The sequence below is a fragment of the Meleagris gallopavo genome, chromosome 2 (assembly GCF_000146605.3).
Source record: "Meleagris gallopavo isolate NT-WF06-2002-E0010 breed Aviagen turkey brand Nicholas breeding stock chromosome 2, Turkey_5.1, whole genome shotgun sequence".
In the NCBI taxonomy this organism is placed as follows: domain Eukaryota; kingdom Metazoa; phylum Chordata; class Aves; order Galliformes; family Phasianidae; genus Meleagris; species Meleagris gallopavo.
In genome coordinates, this window is record NC_015012.2 from 48,994,284 (window position 1) to 49,014,163 (window position 19,880).

At 38.4% G+C, this 19,880-nt stretch overlaps 1 protein-coding gene across 4 annotated transcripts in view; it reads right to left on the reverse strand.

The window, feature by feature from the left end:
* The window catches only part of IPCEF1 (interaction protein for cytohesin exchange factors 1), an 89,172-nt gene that overhangs the window by 41,060 nt on the left and 28,232 nt on the right, over positions 1 to 19,880 (reverse strand). For 2 of the 4 annotated variants that reach the window (XM_031552464.1, XM_031552461.1), the window contains exons 1-2: positions 16,587 to 16,663; positions 1,261 to 1,311 (exon numbers count right to left, since the gene is read on the reverse strand). In XM_031552464.1, the coding sequence (XP_031408324.1) occupies positions 1,261 to 1,284 (24 nt within the window). In that variant the 5' untranslated portion in view covers positions 1,285 to 1,311; positions 16,587 to 16,663. Of the gene's footprint in view, positions 1 to 1,260; positions 1,312 to 16,586; positions 16,664 to 19,880 lie in introns of those variants that run through there. The other 2 variants (XM_031552463.1, XM_031552462.1) reach the window with 1 other exon arrangement.

A 19,880-nucleotide genomic window follows, 5' to 3' on the forward strand; every position in this document is an offset into this window, starting at 1 on the left:
CATTTAGTTTGCCTGCATAAAATCAGTGACAAATCCATAATAAAATCATTGCTCAGTGAAATTTCATGAATTAAGTTCAACTTATCCTCTTCTTCACAGGATTCCTGTAAAGCTCAATTTCCTGATTGCAAAAAATATTCACTATCACAGGTTGAGCAGAGCAAAATAGAAATAAGAAAAAATCTATTTCTATCTGCAGAACATGTCTGAAAACAGTAATCCTCATACAGGTGTGAAATAAATGCAAAATATTAGATTTAGTGTAACTTTAGTTGTAATTTTTATGCACGGTTGTCAATACTGGATATCTTTATTTATTTATTTTTCTCCTTTGTAGGTTTGAGATTGTTCATCTGTTTAGTAATATCCAAAGGTTGGAACAAAATAGGATATTGATGCTGCATGAAAATACAGGCTTTAAGCTCACTGCCCATTGCTTCTCCACTTGGTAAATACACCCATGGGCCAGCTGCAAAAACTGAGTTTTGTTCTCAACCAGTTCTGTGCGAGGTTGGCTCCATCAGTAAGCAAAAAATGTACAAGAGAAGTGATATCTTAAATGAGAGATTTTGCTTGTTTAGAGGTCCTATATTTGATTTGAAACATCAAAATATTTGAAGTATGTAACACCTCTGTCACGTATTCCTAGCCCAAATAGGAGGTCTTGAGCAATTACCCCTGCAAATGAAAGGCAGCATCCCTGTGGGAAACTGCCAAGAAGCAGTCAGTTCTTGCTCTGGTGATGCTTCTTCTTGGAGACTGTGTGGGTTCCAGCTTGCAAATGCTCCAGAAGAAAGCAGTGGAGTGAAATTGGTGCGTGAAGCTGTTTGTGGGGGAAATAAAAGTTTGTTCAATGACCAAAAGCAGGAGTAGTGCTCTAATACTGAAGACCAGGCTTCGTGTCTCCTGAAGTTCATTAATTATGTGTCTGAGAAGATAAAAAAAAGGCCGTGATTAACAGATATCTTCTACAGAGCCATACTTTCCTAAAACCTCAAGGGTCCTACAGGTGCATGTCTAAGAAAAATCATTTTCTAAGCTCATGTGTGCTAAGTTATTGTTTCCTCATCCTTTAAAGGGCAGGACTTGGAAGATAAGGCTTCAGGTCTATGCAACAGACTCCATTTCATCTGAAGAGTAGAACTGGAACAGCCTGTGACAGTCTCACCACTTGGCCCATTAGCAAGATACTATTCAAATATTGATGTTCTATGACCACTTCAACTGATCAGTAACTGGCATCACTTCAGATATACTTACAAGGGCATTCCCATCAGCTTCCATGAATGGTTTCAAAGTTTAGAGAGAAAGCTGTAAAAAGAGAAGGGTTGTTTACTTTAGTTCCTCATTATATTTTCATCTAATATTAGTCTTGGCAACAGAGTGAAAAAAGGTTTAATATGACTTGTCTTGCCAGCTTCATCCTTCCTCATTCTCTCACTCTCTCAAAAATAGATCTTTCCTTAAGGTAACATTATGTTATGTGAAACAATTGTACTGATATAGAAGTCAACTATCAATAAGAACCACTAAATATTATCCAAGTTTTCTATTAAATAAGCATACTAAAACTCATCAATATGGTTTGATGGGAGCTGGTTTTTGTTAGTTTATTTGTTTTCAGAGCCTTTTGAATGGTTGTTTAGGGTGTTTTTTTTAGGAGATGAATAAATAAGTAAATATTGGAGTGTTTTTCACCCCCTTCTCAATGCGACAGACATCAATAGAATTTTTATTTCCACTTCAGCTGAGTTATTCTCAGTGTTTTCTGAGAATTTTAATCAATTAGTCTGCTGTCTTTCCTGAATGCAGAGGATTTAATAGTTCACTACCTTACAATAACTTGTAGCTTTCCAATCTGGAGAGCAAAATCTATGTAGTCCAGTAGCATACGCTAGGGGTTTTATTCCAAGGATAAAAAGGTAACAAGTAGCTTTGTGTATACAATTTCATTTAGTACATTGATTACAATCAATAATCTATTCTCTACATTATGTTGGTAAAATGAATATATAACAAAAGAATCTGTGTAGCAGAGATAGTAAAGGAAAACATGCCAACTTCTTTGATGCAAGCAAAGTTCCTATAGAACTCATCTCTCTGTGTATCTAAGAATCACTCAATGAAAAAGGAGAGAGTAGAAGACTTTGCTGAGGTGAGCAAGAAGGGATTTCTAGAAATAGAGACACTTCAGAAGAATTTCTAACATTTTCTTGTTATTAAAACAAAAAATTTAAGATATGTGCTATTCCTCCTACATAATAAATGTTTTATTATGAAAATAAAATATTGGGAAATAAAAACTTACTACTGGCTTCCAGCAGTGTCAAACCAAAAATAGAAATGCAAACAAGTTCACATTTTTCTGACTCTCAGCTTCTTCTATTCAAAAATAGAAGGACACACTTTCTAAAAGTGGCTCTAACTAAAGTATTATGAAGATGAGGAAAGATTTTATAGCAAATAATTTCAAGGATGTTTAGAAATAATAACTATTATAAACAAGCAGAGGAAACACCTTTACTTTACAAGCAAATTAACATTGACTTCAAATTCTGTGCCAAAAAGTAATGGAATAACAGACCAAATTATACTAATTATTGTGACATGTGGCCCTTTTTCCTGTCATTCTTCAGTTCATGTATGCTTTGAGGTTTTGGGGGCGAGGAGAGTGTGTGTAATTACACAAACTGCACAAATTTGAATCTGTCACTATACAAGAAATGAGAGGAGAAGCATTATTTAATTGGCAAGGAAATGTTTCCGCCTGCGTGACTTGTGCCAAAAGAGTTGCAATGGCTTCCAGCAGGTCTTTCTCAGTGATTTTAACTCAAACTTTTGTTTGGTTTCCAGAAACCAGCTAAGCAGTCTTTGAACCAGCATCCAGATTTCAAAAGCAGTATTGACTTCTGTCTCAGCCTAAGTAAGCATAAAATTTATTATTCCCTGTGTATGGAAAGGTGTAAAAATATGTTCACTAAAGACTGGCTCTTACACAGATAACCTAAACTTATTTCCCTTAAATAAACCTATTCTGAGTGAGATAAGTTACACTGTGAAATAACATTAATTTTTATGCTTACTCATGTTACTCAACTGCTGCCAAACCAACACTTAGGAAGGGCATGCCTTGTTTATCTCTGAACTATAGTGAAGTGCTTCATTTCAATTCTTCACAGTTGTTTCATGGGAGAAGCACCTATCCTTTCTGAATATATGAATGGATTAAGAGAAGGAGTTGGATAAATATAGTCACTAAAGAGGAGCTAGGCTATATCCACCCTACTGGATGGTCCACCGTGAGCCTACCAGGGCTGCCTCTAGCAACGGTAGTCCACCAGCAAAATTCCCTCCCACATACTATAGTTAGGATCTCCTGCTGAACCATGTCCATTCCATGCCTATGATCTGAGGTGGTCACACCATTCCTCAGGCTTTGCAGTAGTCCAGAAGCATGCCAGTATTTGGTGGTTTTGCTTTTAGAAGGTCTTTCCATAGCACTAAAGCTACATCTGATCCCAGGAGTTTAACAAGCCAGCAGGAGACAAGGACTGAGTTCACATCACAGGCTGTCTGTCCTGATTCCTAACTGGAAAAGATGCAGCAGGAGAACAAGTGGCCCAGACCACCTCATTTCATAGCACTCATTAAAGACTGCAGACATACATGTGCATATCTTTGCCCTGACTCAGGAAGACATTAAATCTGAAGTGGGGTATCACCTGCAAGAGGGTACCCTAACCACCAAGGTGAGGATGTGGTGTTCCAGTCCTCCCCTTAAGACTCCAAGATTGCAGTTAGCTGTGGTGGATGCTGATGGAAAATGGAGCAAGTCAGAGAGAGAGAGAAAAAAAATAAAACTAAACACAGTAAAAGTTCTTCCACTTCAGGGGTCTTTATAATGGAGAGAACAAACCTCAATCTCCCACATCCCACAGGATAAAACGTAATTAATCTACTGGATTAAATCCAAATAGAATGCTTTGACATTATCAGTTTGTAAACCTACATTTATTTAGCTTTATTTAGAGATGTCATTTAATTTCTATCTGAATTGAATAAATTATGCCGAAAGCGGTTTCAGGTAGAAGATTTCCAATTCAATTTTCTGAGGGTTTTTTGTTTTGATTCAACAGCTGAACTATAAATATCAGATTGCATATCTTTATTTATTAGTACAGCTTTAATCCTGCGCTTTCAAGAGTAGTAAACAAGTAGGTACATCAGAAATAGATGTTGCAATGAATGTGGAAACAAAGTAAGTGAGTTAACAGAAATATCTTGCAATCATTTCCATTTGACTGCATCATCTATTCTGAAATAAATCGAAATATCTCTGTTAAAGATCAAAGGCAAAGTTAAGTGGGGAAAAAGAATGAGAAAAAAAAGTTTGAAAAATAACCCACTGAATTTCCAATGATTGTCATTTGGGGAAAACAAGAAAAAAAAGTTATCTTAATCCATAAGTAATACTCCTCTCGTGGAAGTTAAAATCTACATGGCCTGACACTGTCTTATTATGATGACATTGGAGTAAATCCGCCAGACATGCCTTCCAACCATCCCTCAGATGACATCCAGTGCGGGCATATGCTTTTCTGTTTTTGAGCAAAATATTTGAGCTATGCAATATGAGTCAAACTATTTGTATTGTAGAAGCACCCAATATGTGCATAGCTCAGTTTCTATTCAGATGGCATTGACACAAACTATTTAGAAAAATTCTATTTTTTCCAAGAACCAAGTAAAGGTCATAGGAAAACCTGGAAAATAAATGTTTTGCCTTCCATTTCTCACACTGGTCACTGTCTTTAACATATCTGCTAACTTTCTCTTTGGCTGCCTACCACAATCTGCACTTCAATGGGCAAGGAATTGACAGGCAATATGAAATTAGCAATAGCACTACAAAAATGTGCCTAGAAAATCAATGATTACTTAATCACTGATCTCACTCAGAAGCATTAGGAAAAACATTGCCTCAAATTAATTATAGCAGTGCTCGAAGCACTGTCCTGTGTCAAGGAGACAGCCTTATATAATAGTCCTAAATTATTGCATTACTTCTAACTGAGGTTGTTGTAACAATGCAGGGGAAAAGTTATCACAACGATTAGTAATTGCCCTGAGGGTTACTAGAGATCAATTTAATCTGTCAGAACCTTATCATTAGCTACTAATTAAACAGATCTAGTCAGTTATTTAACTAGTTAATTAAATGTCTAAATCAACTGTCCTACTTGCACAATCGATTTGTGATCTGCAGATTTTTTTCATTTCCCAGCTCACGAGGAAAGTCAGGTATTGAGCTGGTGACATGCAATAGGGCAAACAGGAAATGAAGCACTTTACACAAAAGCTCGTGGACAGTGCCACCTCAGCTGAGTCTCCATTACTCCGTATTTCCAAATGTAGATGAAACTACACCTTTGGTATTGAAAAGAACAAGTCTATTAAAGTATAACTATTAAAAAATCAGTCATAATTGTCAGAGAATACTTTCAGCATTGACCACAATAAATAAATTTAAGCGTATTAAGTAGAAAATAACCTTTGAAAAGCTGCAGAATTTCTTATAGCAGGCCTAGCAGCAAGGAAATTCATCTGCCACATTATAACAATATCAGTTATAACATTATTTTTAAAGGTATTTGGAAATGATTCACTCCCCCCACCTGCAAGCAATTCAAAAAGACAACTTTTGGGTCTGTTTGGGTGAGAGCCAGGATAAACTGGAACAAAGTTCACTGCTCCTGCCTCTGAGACAAAGAGGGTTTCCCATCGGCCTGAGGGGATGGTGGCCAGCCCTGGTAAGCTCGGCCAGGGAGCCAAGAGTGAGTGGTGGGGGACAGGCACTGAATGCTCCGAGAAAGCAGCTGCCTTCTAAAGGAAAGTGGCTGGAAAGAAAGACAAGTTTCAACAGAAGAGAGGAGCTCCAGATGCCACTGGGGCCTCCCAGGTGAAAAAAAGGACAATGCAGAAATTAGCAAAGCATTTCTGACCCGAACATGAATTTGCATGCAGACTCCTTACAACATTGAGCTGATTCCCAATGCTGTTCTGCTCTTGGAAAGTCATGCAAATCTCAAACAAAAACAAATGACAGAAGAGAGTGCATCATTCTATTCTCTGTTTTTCAGATCAGCTTTTCAGCAAACACAGCTTTGATGGAACATGGCAAGATCCAACACCTAAAGAGCAAACAAGAGGGATGTCTCCTCAGCATAAAGGACCAGAACTACATTAATGCTAAATGCAAACGGTGGCAGTGGCAGGAACCTGAGCAATCCTGACTGGAAGTCTGCTCTGAAAAACATTTGCTATGAAGGCATTGCAGAAGGTTTTATGCACTTGTTAGTTATGAAAAGTAAAAAATTTTAAAATATTAGGAATGACAGCAATAGCCTACTGCAAAACATTTTGTAAATGTGGAGGTCAAGATTCAGAGGAAAAAGTGGAAAAAAAGTAAAGGTATTTTCATCAAAATGAACCCAATTTAAATCAGAGATAATTAAAAAAATACCTTCCAGGTGGACCAGTTCATTTGGTGTGCCCCTATCATTCCTCAGCATCCTTTCACGAAGGACAGGAGCTTGCTTTGCACATCCTAGCTTCCTGCTCTGCCCCATGCCACCCCAAAGACAAAGCAACTTCAGGGCCTCCCCCTAGAACACAGTAGGATATTCTTTTTGGATAATTTTTAATTCTCCTCCTCCTCCCAAGTCACCATGCAAATGTAAATTGCCCTCAGAGAGAAGTGCTGTGGAGAGGGTTCAGATGCCTGTAGCTGTTCCTGCCATGACTGCAGAGCTGCCTCGAGGACACCACAGCCTCACACTAGTCCCAGCGGAGCCAGCGTGTGGGCAGCCATCATTTGACATAAGGACACGGAACCAAGACTGGAGTAGAAGCCAACTGGCCCATTCTATGCATGCAGCTCCTCTCTCTCTAAGGCACCATGGATGGAGTTTTCTCCTATGCTCCTATTTGAACAGTATGATCAGCCCTGATGAGAGGTGAAACAAGAACATTCAGTCCCATTACAGCTGTATGCAGTGAAATACATCAGCATAACAGAAGCACATTTCTGACTCCCATGGTTGAGGAAAAAAAGGCTAAAAAATTGCTGCTGTTTGCATACTCTGAAGTTTGGGTATGAATCTTCTTCCTTTCACCCAGGCAATGCTGGCTGTACCTATACAAAATGCCAACTATTCACACCTTCAGATAAACGTCAAGAGATCAGCTTTTTAAAAAGCAAAGCAAAATCATTATACTGATCCTTACGAGGATGAAACAATAAATAGCTTCTTCTTCCCTCAAAGACTTCCACTCCATGTATACAGTTCACAAACAAACAAACAGATACCACGAAAACTGCCTGATTTTTCATTAAGGGTTCAGGAGCACTGAAGAATTTATATTCTTTCCACCCTTCATAGTACGCAAAATACGCAAGTGATACTCAAGTCACTCAAGTGCAACAGAGCGATCCCAGTGGGAGGTATAGTGATGGCAAAGTGTCCTGACAGACTGCAATGTAGGAGGATGAAACTGCTTCTGGACTACAAAGAAGACTGGTTGGCTATAGAAATGTGCATGATCTCTTCTTCCTCCAGGAATAAGAGATTGAGGAATATGTGGACTGCTCACATCCATGCTTTACCAGAGAAATTTGAGTGTTATTTATTCCTAAATTCAAACCCAGGTCCACGTGCTAGCTAGTAACATGGAGTTTCTAAGACAGGGAGGCCAGCAAGTTGGGTGTGAGGCTGCGAGCCAGTGTAGTACTTCTAAGTTAGATCAAATATGGACTGCTGAGAGGTGAAAAAATCACTGCTGGGATAAAAGTTCACAAATATGACAAGAATAATGCTCTTATAAACTCTTTGTCCTTCAAATCCAACTTAATTAGCAAGGGCTTCCCTGTCTCTAGATGAATTCAGCAATAGATTTCATTTTCTGTTAATCACGTGAACTTCCTCTATAGACTCAGAATACTATCAGCTCTTCTTTACTTAAATTACATTTGCAGTGAGCAATAGGAGAAATCCACATAAGAAGAGCATAGTAATAAATATCTCCAAAATATCCTCCCACCAGCATAAAAAAAGGTCTTGTCCAACATGAGTAGTACAACCAGGCGGCCCAAGGCAATGAAATAAAATTTAGAAAAATACAATACTGGTTGCAAATATTTGCTACAATCTTTTCTGCAGACATCAGCACCTCAAGGCATCCAGGATTTGCTATCACTCTTGCTTCTTCAACACTATAGCCCTTGCCAGAACATCTACACAGAAATAAATCATTAAAAATGACAGTTTGATACTCCCTTAAATGTAAGCTCGACTATATTAGACACTTGCATCAGTTTCTTGAAACTTACACAAGTGAACACTCCCTCATGCCTTTTCTAAGAGGCTGTCTTCATTGCAGTAAAGTCTGAAAGTAAAGGAGGGAACGTTTCTCTAAAGGAAAGGTTATTGCAACAGAACTGTTTGCAGCAAACCAAAAATTGAATTTTTCACAAGAATGTTTTTTAGGTTTCTCAGAAGATTTTAAATTTTAGATGTCACAAACTATACTTCGCCAGAATTTTTCCCTCCCAATTCCACAACACTGCAGTTCTCCCAATACTTTAGACAATTTGAAGTCCCAGTCTCTTTCTCCTGTTTTTATGATGAACTAGTACTATGCGGTTTGTCTCCTTTTGTTTGGATGAGTGTAGGCTGATGTAAAGTACCTCCATTTTTTAACTTAACTCCGTTACATATATATTTCAAGTTTTACAGAAGAAAAGTAAACAGCCTAAAAAACTACTAGACTTTCCACTGATAACAAATGTTAATAAATTCAAAATAAAATTAGCATCATCAAATGATCAATTTGAGGGTGACGGAGCACTGGAACAGGCTGCCCAGGGAGGTTGTGGAGTCTCCTTCTCTGGAGATATTCAAGTCTCGCCTGGACGCCTACCTGTGCGACCTGGTGTAGGGAACCTGCTTTGGCAGGGGGGTTGGTCTCGATGATCTCTAGAGGTCCCTTCCAACCCCTACAATTCTGTGATTCTGTGAAATATTTAGTGACAGTTTATGGCTTATAGTAATTGCAGCCTCAATAGTTAATCTTACTTTTATGATCTTCTTTCAAGAAATAATTTTTAATTTTTACTTGAATTTTCCTTCCCATGCCACGCTGGCAACAAAACCAACCAGATTAGGATACTAATTAATAAGCAGTAAATGCCTGGATAAAAGCTACCCCATGCTTAGTATTTCCCTTTGCAGAGCTATAATTTATACCAGTTGAAGAGTTAGAGACTAATACGAGGATTTGAAAAGTCCATAATTTGTCTCATTTGAAATCAGCTCACTTGATGACACAACTTTCAACACACACTTTTTCTGATCTCTCACTTGAGCTTTCCTCAAGTGCCACGACACATCCTGTTTGTGCTCGCAGCTAAATAGCTTTTTGTGCCTTCTTACCAGATGTTACAATTTAGGACATCAATTTTGCAATCATTATCAAGACCAACATGGTTATAATTCTCCTGCCCTGCTAAAGTCTTTGAAAAGTTTTGAAAAAAAAATCAAGAAGTCTCTGAAAGATTTGGATACAACTCCTCTATGCATATCACTGGCAGAATACAACCGAGTTACTACTTCAAAATGAGTGATGATGCTTTTCAAATACATGGGCACAATCAGAAACCTCAGCAAGGATACACAGCTCAAACGGAAGTATCTGAATGTAAAATCTTACACAATACCAGTAAGCACCCAATTTCTTGAGAAATCCATTACTCCCCATTCCTTAAAATCTGAACTTATATCCAGTACACCACATTCAGTAATGAGAATTAACTTGAAAGAAGTCTAAATATGAGCAAGATAAGCCCCAAACTCAAGCAAACTTAACATGCCAAAATGACAACTTTAAACCCTATTGACTAGTGTGAAAGTTTTGTTAAACTAAGAGGTTGACACTGTAACAATGACAACAGAAGATTTTTCATCTTCAAGGTATTGTTAGTCCTGCTCTGTACTTCTCTTTCACAGTTTCAGAGAATACAGTGTTTTTGTTGAATAAACCTGAAATCTTAGAAAAAAATAAGCTTAATAAACTTTCTTAAGAGAATACACAGAAAAAACAAGGACGGGTGGTTTTATCCAGAAACATAGACTAGATTAAATGGTCTAATGTCTAAATGACTAATTAAACAAAAATAAACATTTCCAACTTGTGCATTTCCTTTTCTTCCTTTTTTTCCCATTTATCTTCCTTTTTGTCAAAATCTGTACCCCAACATAGGGTGACAAAAAACATTAAGTGGAATCAAATTTTAATAATAGAATCTTAGAATGGTTTAGGTTGGAAGGGACTTTAGAGATCATCTAGTTCCAATCCCCCTGCTATAGACAGTGACACCTCCCCCTAGACCAGGTTGCTCAAAGCCCCATCCAGCCTGGCCTTGAATGCTTCCAGGCAGGGGGCATTCATAACCTCACTGGGCAACCTGTTCCAGTGTCTCACCATCCTCACAGTAAAGAATTTCTTCCTAACATCTGGTCTAAATCTATCCTCTTTCAGTTTAAAGCTATTTCCCCTTGTTCTCTCACGCATGTCCCTATTAAAAGACCCTCCCCAGCTTTCCAGTAGGGTCTCTTTGAGCACTGAAAGGCCACTGTAAGGTCCTCCCCACCACGGAGCCTTTTCTTCTCCAGGCTGAATAATGATGCCATAACTAAATTTTATTATGTCCTTGTTTAAAAATATTTGTATTTCAAAATCTACTGAAGCATTTAAATATTAATTTTGTAACTTGAAAACAACTCAGCAATAATGTAAAACAAACATTTGCAAGGTTAGAATAGGAAACCCACCTCTCGTGATGTAGATGGGGCTTTTATCCTCAGTACATGATTTGTTGAGATTTATGAGGAAGAAAATATCCAAACTATTCCAGCAAGAAAATCAAAGTACTCCAAAGAAAAGGACTTTTAATTTTATCTTAAATGTCTGCTACTTCAGAGTTTAAACTCCAGTTCTTAGCAGAAGAAAGTGAACTGACCACAAGTATTAGGACAAAGGAATGCTGAAATGTTGAACCCAAAGTAGCCAAGGCTGAAACTCTACAGGGTTTTGTAAGTCAGGTCAGTAGTTGTAATAGCTCTATAAACTGGATGTCAGTCAAGGTTTTGGCACATTTCCTAAAGCGTTGCACATGCAACCAGTATGTTCATACTGTATGAGTTCTTTGAAAGTAAAAGAATGCATGAGAAACAGTGGAGGAAAGGTAGAGATTTTAACTGAGCAACTAGTATTCTCACACATCAGCAAGCAGCCGTAAAGGGCCCAAACGTACCGCAATGGAATATTTTATAAAGTGATGTAATGGACCAAAACAGGATGAAAATAATTTGGTGTGCTGAGTAGCTATCTCTAAAGCACTGCAAATGTTTCCATCAGGAGGCGAGCAGGCTATCATGCAACCATCATCTGAAAGTTGATCTTGTCAGAAATCTTCGATATAGGAAAAAACCCTATGGACTCAGGAATTAGATGACAGAAGAACAAGATCTCTCTTCTGTTGTTGCAGAAACCTAAGACCAGAGTTCAATTGCTGTCATCCACTCTTCTAGAACTGTATCTCCACAATGCATCTTTGTTGGCAACTCAGTTTATTCCACATACAGACAACGTATTCAGAATACAGACAACTAACGGTGAGCCTTGCATCCCCCTGCAATAGAGTATGCTATGTGGCACTTAAGAGAACAGCTTCAATCTTAGTCTCAGCAGGAGGGAAAGTGCTTTAAATGTGCTGATTGTATACCTGGGTGCAATCCGCAAGACTCTACATAGAGACACAAGACAAAAATCACCCCTGAAAAGAACCCCTCCAGTGCACTAAATTGCCAGTACATAATAATAATACTTTCTGCTTCTCCACTCCACCCCCTTTACCTCCTTTCCCAATTTCCTATTTGCTCTTAACTGAAAAGATATTCAACAGCAAATTCTGGAAATGCAGTTTCCTCCTTAACACAAACATTTTCACAATGTTGCTTTCGGAGAAATTCTGACTATTTGACATCATCTTTGCTCTCCTTGAGCTTTACGAGATTCACACAAATAATTTGATTGTACTAGGGAGATACAGAAAGCTCAGGCACGCAAGCAAATTAGTATCTGTCTGCTAAGACATATTAAACTATGGTAGAGATTTAAGCTAAACTAAATTACCTAGCAGCAGCATTTGCTTTAGATTAGGAGAAAATGAGCATAATTAATATGACTCAGCTCATGCAATACTTTGATAGCGATTTTACCAAAAAGCTATACCGAGAGGAAACACATAGACTTCGATGCACTGAAGAATAAAAGCATGAGTTCTCTTGAGACCTTGCAAGAAGAAATGAGGATAACAAAGCAGCTACACAATGTACCAGAGAAGAGAACTATGTAAAATTGTTTACAGTTTTACCACCCAAAATATTGTTAGTTTTTTGGTGAAAAGTTAGTAATGAGGATTGCAACATATTTATTTCCATTATAATAGACTGTGTGTGACGTACTGTAAGAGTACAGAAGAGAAGCAGAATTCTACTCTCAACAGTATCCAGTTTAAGACAGGTTACAAGAAAAGGTTATAGACAAAAGCCAGAATTCCAAGATAGCGATGAGACTATAGTCACCAGAATCATGTGTTAGGTTTCAGATAGTGTCAAGTTTCATGTCAGTGCCTTAGCAAGGAGCTTAGAAAAATAATAATGGAAGAGTTTTAGGAGCATATGAAAGCACTGTAAGAGGGGAAAGGAGGGAATTCAAAATGAGAGTAAAAAATCAGTTTATGTAAGATAGTGTCCAGAAGTGTAAATAGGCTGGGAGACTTCAACAAAGAAGCAGAGAAGAAAATTATACCACTGCAGTGAGTTTCTAAGTTTATATGAGGAGGTGAAACTGTTTTTGTCAAGATCAGAGAATTGGAGATTTCAGTAAACAGAACATGAAATAATGACAACCTATATGACAGTTTATTTGTGTGCATGGAGAGTGAAAACAGTTGAAAGAATGTGCAAAATTAACCATAGCTTGGAAACAAAGATAGAAAACTGAAGAAGGTGCTTGAAACATAATTTCACCATCAAAAGTGAGAGGGGATGATTTAGCAGTTGGTCATGCTCAGTCCAGCTAAAGTCTGAGCCACAGCATATTGGAGAGATAGGCTAAACTCTGCCAGAAAAAAAGATAGCTTTTATGTTATAGGAGTAGACCTTCTGTTTATGAATGGAGAATCCAAGCTGATGTATGTAAACAAAATCACTCAAAGGGCAGAGAAGAAATGGATCAGAAAACAGGATCCTTTAGCAGACAAAATACAATATTTTGGGATATACCAGCATCTCCTGAAAGATTATTAATTTGTCTCAAAAAACAGATGGAGAACCACTGGCAGTCAGAGTCACAGAAAGTAAGATTTTAAGTAGAGATTCTCAGAAAAAGAGTCAAATATAAGTGCCAGGATTAAATGATGGCAGAAAGCAGAAGTTTTTGTTGATCAATTGCACTTAATTAAAGAAATTAATATACTAGTTGAGAAAATGGAGAAAGATTAAAGAAGGTTCTAGGGAAAAGGAATCCTCATCCTCCAAATGAAGAAGCCATATCTGCAGGTGAAGCAGGTGAAGAAGAGGTGCTAGTAGGTGGGACAAGGCTATGCCACTTCGTTGATTTTTTCTTCTTGGAAACAATCAGCAAGACCTGTTTAGAGATGAAAAAGACAAGAACATGGGGACAATTGAAGTATGACTTGGCTATGCCAGAGGCAGGGGATGAAGCTCAAGGAGGACAGACAAGCTTCCATCAGAGGAATTTAGTCTATTCATGGGACATTTCCAGAGATGCCCCACAGCAAAAGCAAAAGAAGCAGACACTGGAGGGCATTCAGACTGAAACTTGATGAGAGGAGAGAAGGGAACAATTAGAGAGTAGAGGAGGCTGCAGAAGAGAAATATTTTTAGAAATGAATGTCACTAAGGCATAAACACATATAGATACTTTGAGAATGACAGCTAAATGAGCTGTCTTTAACTGCGTGCATTGCTTTTCAGAAAAATCCTTAAAATACAGAAACATGGCTCTGCTTCAACTGAGAGAGAAACTGAGATGCAGAAAGGGGTAATATAAGTGTATTACCTCAGTGCCCACCTCCCAGCTCAGTGATTGTGTAACCACACACATCATTATTTCATTAGCAGTAAGAGATGCAGCAGGCAGGATCCTTTGTCCAGGCCCATAAATAGTACTAGCTACATTAGCCATAAATCGTACCAGGTACCTTAGCAGATGGCTCAGTGATCCTTTGAAGACATATCTTTGCACAAAATAATGTAACTATTGAACCTGTCATTTAGCAGCACAGCCCTCTGCAAAACACTCTGCATTACTGCTTCTATGTCCAGAGCCAACAGCATCTGAGAATCTGCCCAAACCTCACCATGACAAGCTGATTTGCAGCATGTTCCATGTCTATACTATTTATTAGAGGGAGTGTACAATACTACTTCTACACAGTTTCTTCATGTGTTACCACTGCGCCTTTTTCCAAACGTATCTTCATCCCATTTTTCCCACAATTGAGTCATGATTTTTTTTTTTTTTGCTAGGGTACATACAGGCATGCAGGAGGGATGGGCAAGAGGGTCAAGTGGGATCACTTTGCCACCTGGAATTAACAAGGATAAAATAGACCAAAACAGTTTAACCTTCACTGAAGATCTCTAACCCATGCCAGCTTAATACCTTCCCCAGTAGACTTTGCAGCAAACACACAGACGTAGGAGTGCCTGCCCTGCTGGGCATGCAGTACCCTGCTGCTACATCCAACTGGGGAAACACACTCAAAACCGAGAAGCAAATTTTGCTTTCTGACCACTGGACAGCCTCAGAAGAAATCAGATCTCCCAGTACGCAGGAGAACAAGCAGCAGGCAGCTTGCACAAGAAACTCACGAGGACATTAGAAGCCCGGTATAACTGGTTCTTGTCATTTACAGAACAAAACAGAGTTTTCTGTCACCCTATTTCTTCCAGGATCCCATGCAGGTGCAGTCCTGGAGCACACGCTTACAGACAGTATATACTTTAATGTGCTATTTCACCTTCCCATGCTATTAAATTGGGATAACTTGTAAACAAAAAACAAATGCTGCAGCACTGTGAGTACCCGCTCCTCCTGCTTTGAGGAGTAAACTGCTCTCTCTTAGGTGCAGTGAGACAGAAAGCTGGGAGAAGTCAAAATGGTGAAGCCTCTGAAAGCAGAGAGCTTCAAAACCTCTGACTTGAGGCACAACACAGGACTGCATCCTGCTCAAAGGGTGTGCACCCATGTCACCAGAGTCAGCACCTAGAGAGGGGCACAGTTTCCTTACCAGAAGGAGGCATTTTGCCTCTAGAAACTGTAAAAAAGTCACCACAGGGGAAGGTACAGAAAGAACATTTGATGAGAAGATACCAGAAAAATTCCTCTCCCATTTATGAGTTGTTGAAAATCATGAAAAAAATGGTGTAACTAGCAGACAAGGAAATCCTATTGAATTAAATTGCAGCTCCTGAGCAGAGACAATGAGCCTTCTGAGGACTGCAATTAATATAACTGACCTCAAGTTAAAAAAAAAAAAAAGTTTTAACTCTACACCCTAAAAAGGACTTACTGAAAGCAAACAGGTAAGGAAAAGATTAAACAAAGTGTTAATCTCAGCTTCCACCAGAGGAGCATCCTTTGCAGGAAAACTGGAGTCCAGACATATATTCAGTATTTTGAGTTTTGTGTTTCAGGGCAAAGGACAGAAGATAGTAATTCCAGATGTCCTATTTTTCATAGTGAGAGTGAACCTATTCACATAGTACTTTCTCTGCATCTTTACTGCATCTATTCACGTCTATGACAAAAAGATTAAAATTAATGTATTCCAAGATCTTTTCATATTGAAAACAGAAGTCAATCTACCCAGCACTGTCACCACAAAACATTACATTCTACCATCGTATTACACAGTACATACTCTACAAATGATACTAGCTTTGTACAGTTCTAAGAACCTAATATCAATAAAGGGACTGCTAGTTCCATATTGAATGCTTCTCTTCACAAAGATCCTATTTGCCTGATGCAGTGATGAGTACGCTGTCACCCTGACCTTTGCTGGATCTTATTGAAACATAACTGAATTGAACTTGTTCAAAGTAGAAGTTGTTCATACGCATCCTGATACTTGTCCTCACTCCACAAACAAGCTTCACTATTCCTGATGAATTCATTATTTTTAGTTGACCCATTTGCTTTTTTAAACTATAGCAGAGGAAAAGGGGAAGCATAAGATCTTTTACACAGCCATTTATAAAGAACAGCAATTTCGTGCCAGTGTGAACTTCCCTTATTGCACCAACTAAATGTTACTTCTCATTGACTAAAACTAGTCTTTTTGCTTTAAGAAGGAAAAAAAAGAAAATATATGTCACTAGGCAGAAACAACTACGTCCGTCACTTAAAATCAAAGAAAGAAGCCACAGCCTTACCAACAGGGAATTCTGTCGGAGAGCCACACTTGTCCTGTCAACTCCCATCCCTCACGAAGCAGAGAGGAAACTCTTACAGGAATTGGTTGCAAAGCTGAAGTTGCCCAAGAGGAAACTGGTGTGTCTTTTACAAGTCATGACTATGCAAACCACAAGCCAGGCATCAAAGTAAGTGCTAAAAGCCATGCCTATCAGAGCAATTAACACTGGAACCACGCTAGGTAGAAGTAAAATTGAGCATGGAACAGAAAAATAAGAAATATTTTCAGATAGATAGTTTTAAACATTTTGTTTCACAAATAGAAATTGGTTAAAAACTTAGAATCAAATACATCTGAAAAAAGGCTCTGAGTGCGTTGTGGAAGACAGCAGAGCATGGGATAGGTTCTCTGTAACAAATCCCACTGTGCAAGTCTCAGCACAGTCTCAGTTGCTGACCCATTCTTCAGGGGCCCCTTCAGCTTCGCTCTCCCAGGGGTCCTCCAGGGAAGAACCCTGCACCCAGAGGTGCTGAGGGCGCAGGGCAGCCCAAGCCCAGACATGCTGAGGAAACCCCTTGGGACAAAAGGAAGGATGGGCATGAAGCACAACCGGTTCTTTTTTTCTGGGTCACCTACAAGGTGTGTCCCAGGAAACAACATCCAAATAGGGATGGGGCTGACAGCAAGGTCTGCAGAGGAGCACATGCTTCTAACAGTTTTGCACCATTTTTATTTCCCATTTTTCCTTTTTGAATACCTGATGTACTGACAAATCAAAATGAACAGTTCTATCAAAAAAATATGGGGCAGGTGCCTCAGTAAGTTACATTTTGATTAGTCCTAGGAGATAAAGAAAATAATCAGGACCTGTAGCTTTGGGTACTTTTCTGGCCTATGCATTCAATAGTATCAGTCATGCGTATATAGACTTACAGAACAAATCAACAGTTAACAGTAGCATAAAAAAATAAATTTTAATTATGCTCTTTATACTGTTCTTTACCTATTTCACATATTGAATTAGTCTAGAATAGACTGAATGTGCACTGTTAAATCTTCTTCAAAGTGACAAACATTGTTAGAAATAAGGTAGATTGTCTCATGCTTTGAAGTGAACTTCCCTTTCTACTCTGAAATATTACAGACATGTTTCTTCAAAGCAGCACAGAGTTGTGCTGTCTAGGGATGCTCAGGATTTCCTCAGATCTCTCTCTGCTGTGGTACGCAAATTCCAGAGTCCACAGGGAGATACAGGAACCACCCAGAGGTCTGACTGCTTTACTATTCAACACGATGAAATTATAGTGCCACCTGTAGGACACCCCGAAGAAATTTAATTTGGGCCTTGCTAATGCCACAAATGCCAGTTGTCATAATTATAAGGCTTTCTAGTAGTCTTGGCAGAAGCATAAGTACATAGAAAACAGGTGAGTCACATCAGTCTATAGGGAGTATCTGGAACACCTGGTTCACACTGAGTAACACGCACTGTTTTCTGTATATCAGAGCACACAGACAAAGATATTTTGCCACTGAGATGAATTTTTTGTAGGATGAGAATATACTAGAGCAAGGAGTTCATTGGCTATCCATATTGTGCCTCTATAGCCAGGAGAGAATTACCGTATTTTCAGTAACACCCAAGCCAATGAACCAATCACTCTCAAACACACAAATCTGAGGAGCGCTTCCACCAAGGCTGCAAGCATTCTCTCTTTTTTTAATCTCCTTTACAAAGCACAAGTAAATCATTTTGCTTTAAATCTACTTTTTAGCTGTCAATCGCATAACCACATGCATTATACTTTTGTGACTGGTATTTGTGTGTTCCGTGCATGTAGTATTTTGCTTCAACTTTGGGAAGTGCTAGTTAATCCTTCAGAATACAATAATAAACTCTCTTTTTTTTTCCTGTTTACCACTCATTTTCCACCTTCTCTAACACAAAACAGCTAAGATGATGCCTGTAAAAACTTCTCTCCAATGTATCATCTGAAGATGAGCAGTAAGACAAAGTTAAGTGTATGAATTTTTGTTGTTAAATTTCCATTAATAACATTTGAAGTGGAAAATATTCAACTGATTAACTTAATGGCTCTATTGCTGAAAACATCAACTTAAAAGAGAAGAACACGTTCAAAGACATCTTCTCCTTAAGGTGCAGCTGTAGTCAAAAAAAAACAGAACAAAATATTCAGACAAATGGGGCAGGGAATGGTGAATAATATAATAGGTGTAGGAATGCTTTTGTGTGAATCAATGATACAGCCCTGTGTAGAAGATAGTGTAAAATAATCATCACCAATATATAATGGAAAGAATACTGTGAGACTAAATATCAGTGAAGACAATGATCAAGAATTGACAGAAAAAGGTCTTGAATCAAAATGAATTTAAATATAAACAGCTTTGTAATGTGAAATAACTGATAAGAGATTCAACATAAGTATTTTAAAACTATTATTTAGACTGGGAAATACATCTCTTTTCTAGTTGTATAAAAATAAAAGCAAGGCAGGCAGGGGAAACAAACAGTTAAAGGTGACAAAAAAGACAGACTGAAGGAAGGGAAATTTTGGCACATTGTTTGGAAATCACCACTCCAGTAAAAGTGAGTGTGAAAGTCTGTGCAAAGTTGAAATTATTACTCTGTGAAACAGAGCAAATAGTGAATAACTGTGCACAGAGAGCAGCAAATAAAGTTTTTTCCAGGAACATCAGGTTGACATATACATAGCACAGGATAATTTTATTGTTATTACTATTAGCTTCTCAAAGACACGGTAGAGATGAAGAGTAAGAAACTGTCACTAGCTTCTGAGTGATGATGCACATCACAGGAAGAAAAAGTTCAATAGGGTGAGTGATGTAAGGAGTTAAAAAGTGATGCTGAAAATTGTGCGTAAGTATGTTGAAGAAATCACTAAGCTCCTGTCTGAGGGAGTGAGTGGGGGAGACCGGGGCAGAAGGGAGATGTCTGGAATCCTGGAGCCCACAGGGAGTCTCATGCTAATACAACTACAAGAACACACAAAAACTTGAAAAGCGCATTATGTAGGAATTCCCAATGCTCATTAATCTGACAAGCTTCTTGCGAAGAAACAAATGATTGAAGAACCAGAATAACCAGAGCTGTATATGCCAGGAACATGAGGGCAGCACACAGATTAATCTACCTCTCTAACATATTCCTACAGCAGATTTCATACTTGTTTCATAAGGATACTGCATAGGGGAAACATCTGCTGGGTTGAGAATTTGAGACGTGGTACTTTTATTTTTTCCTTTAGGACGAGAAGCACAGGAATCAGGA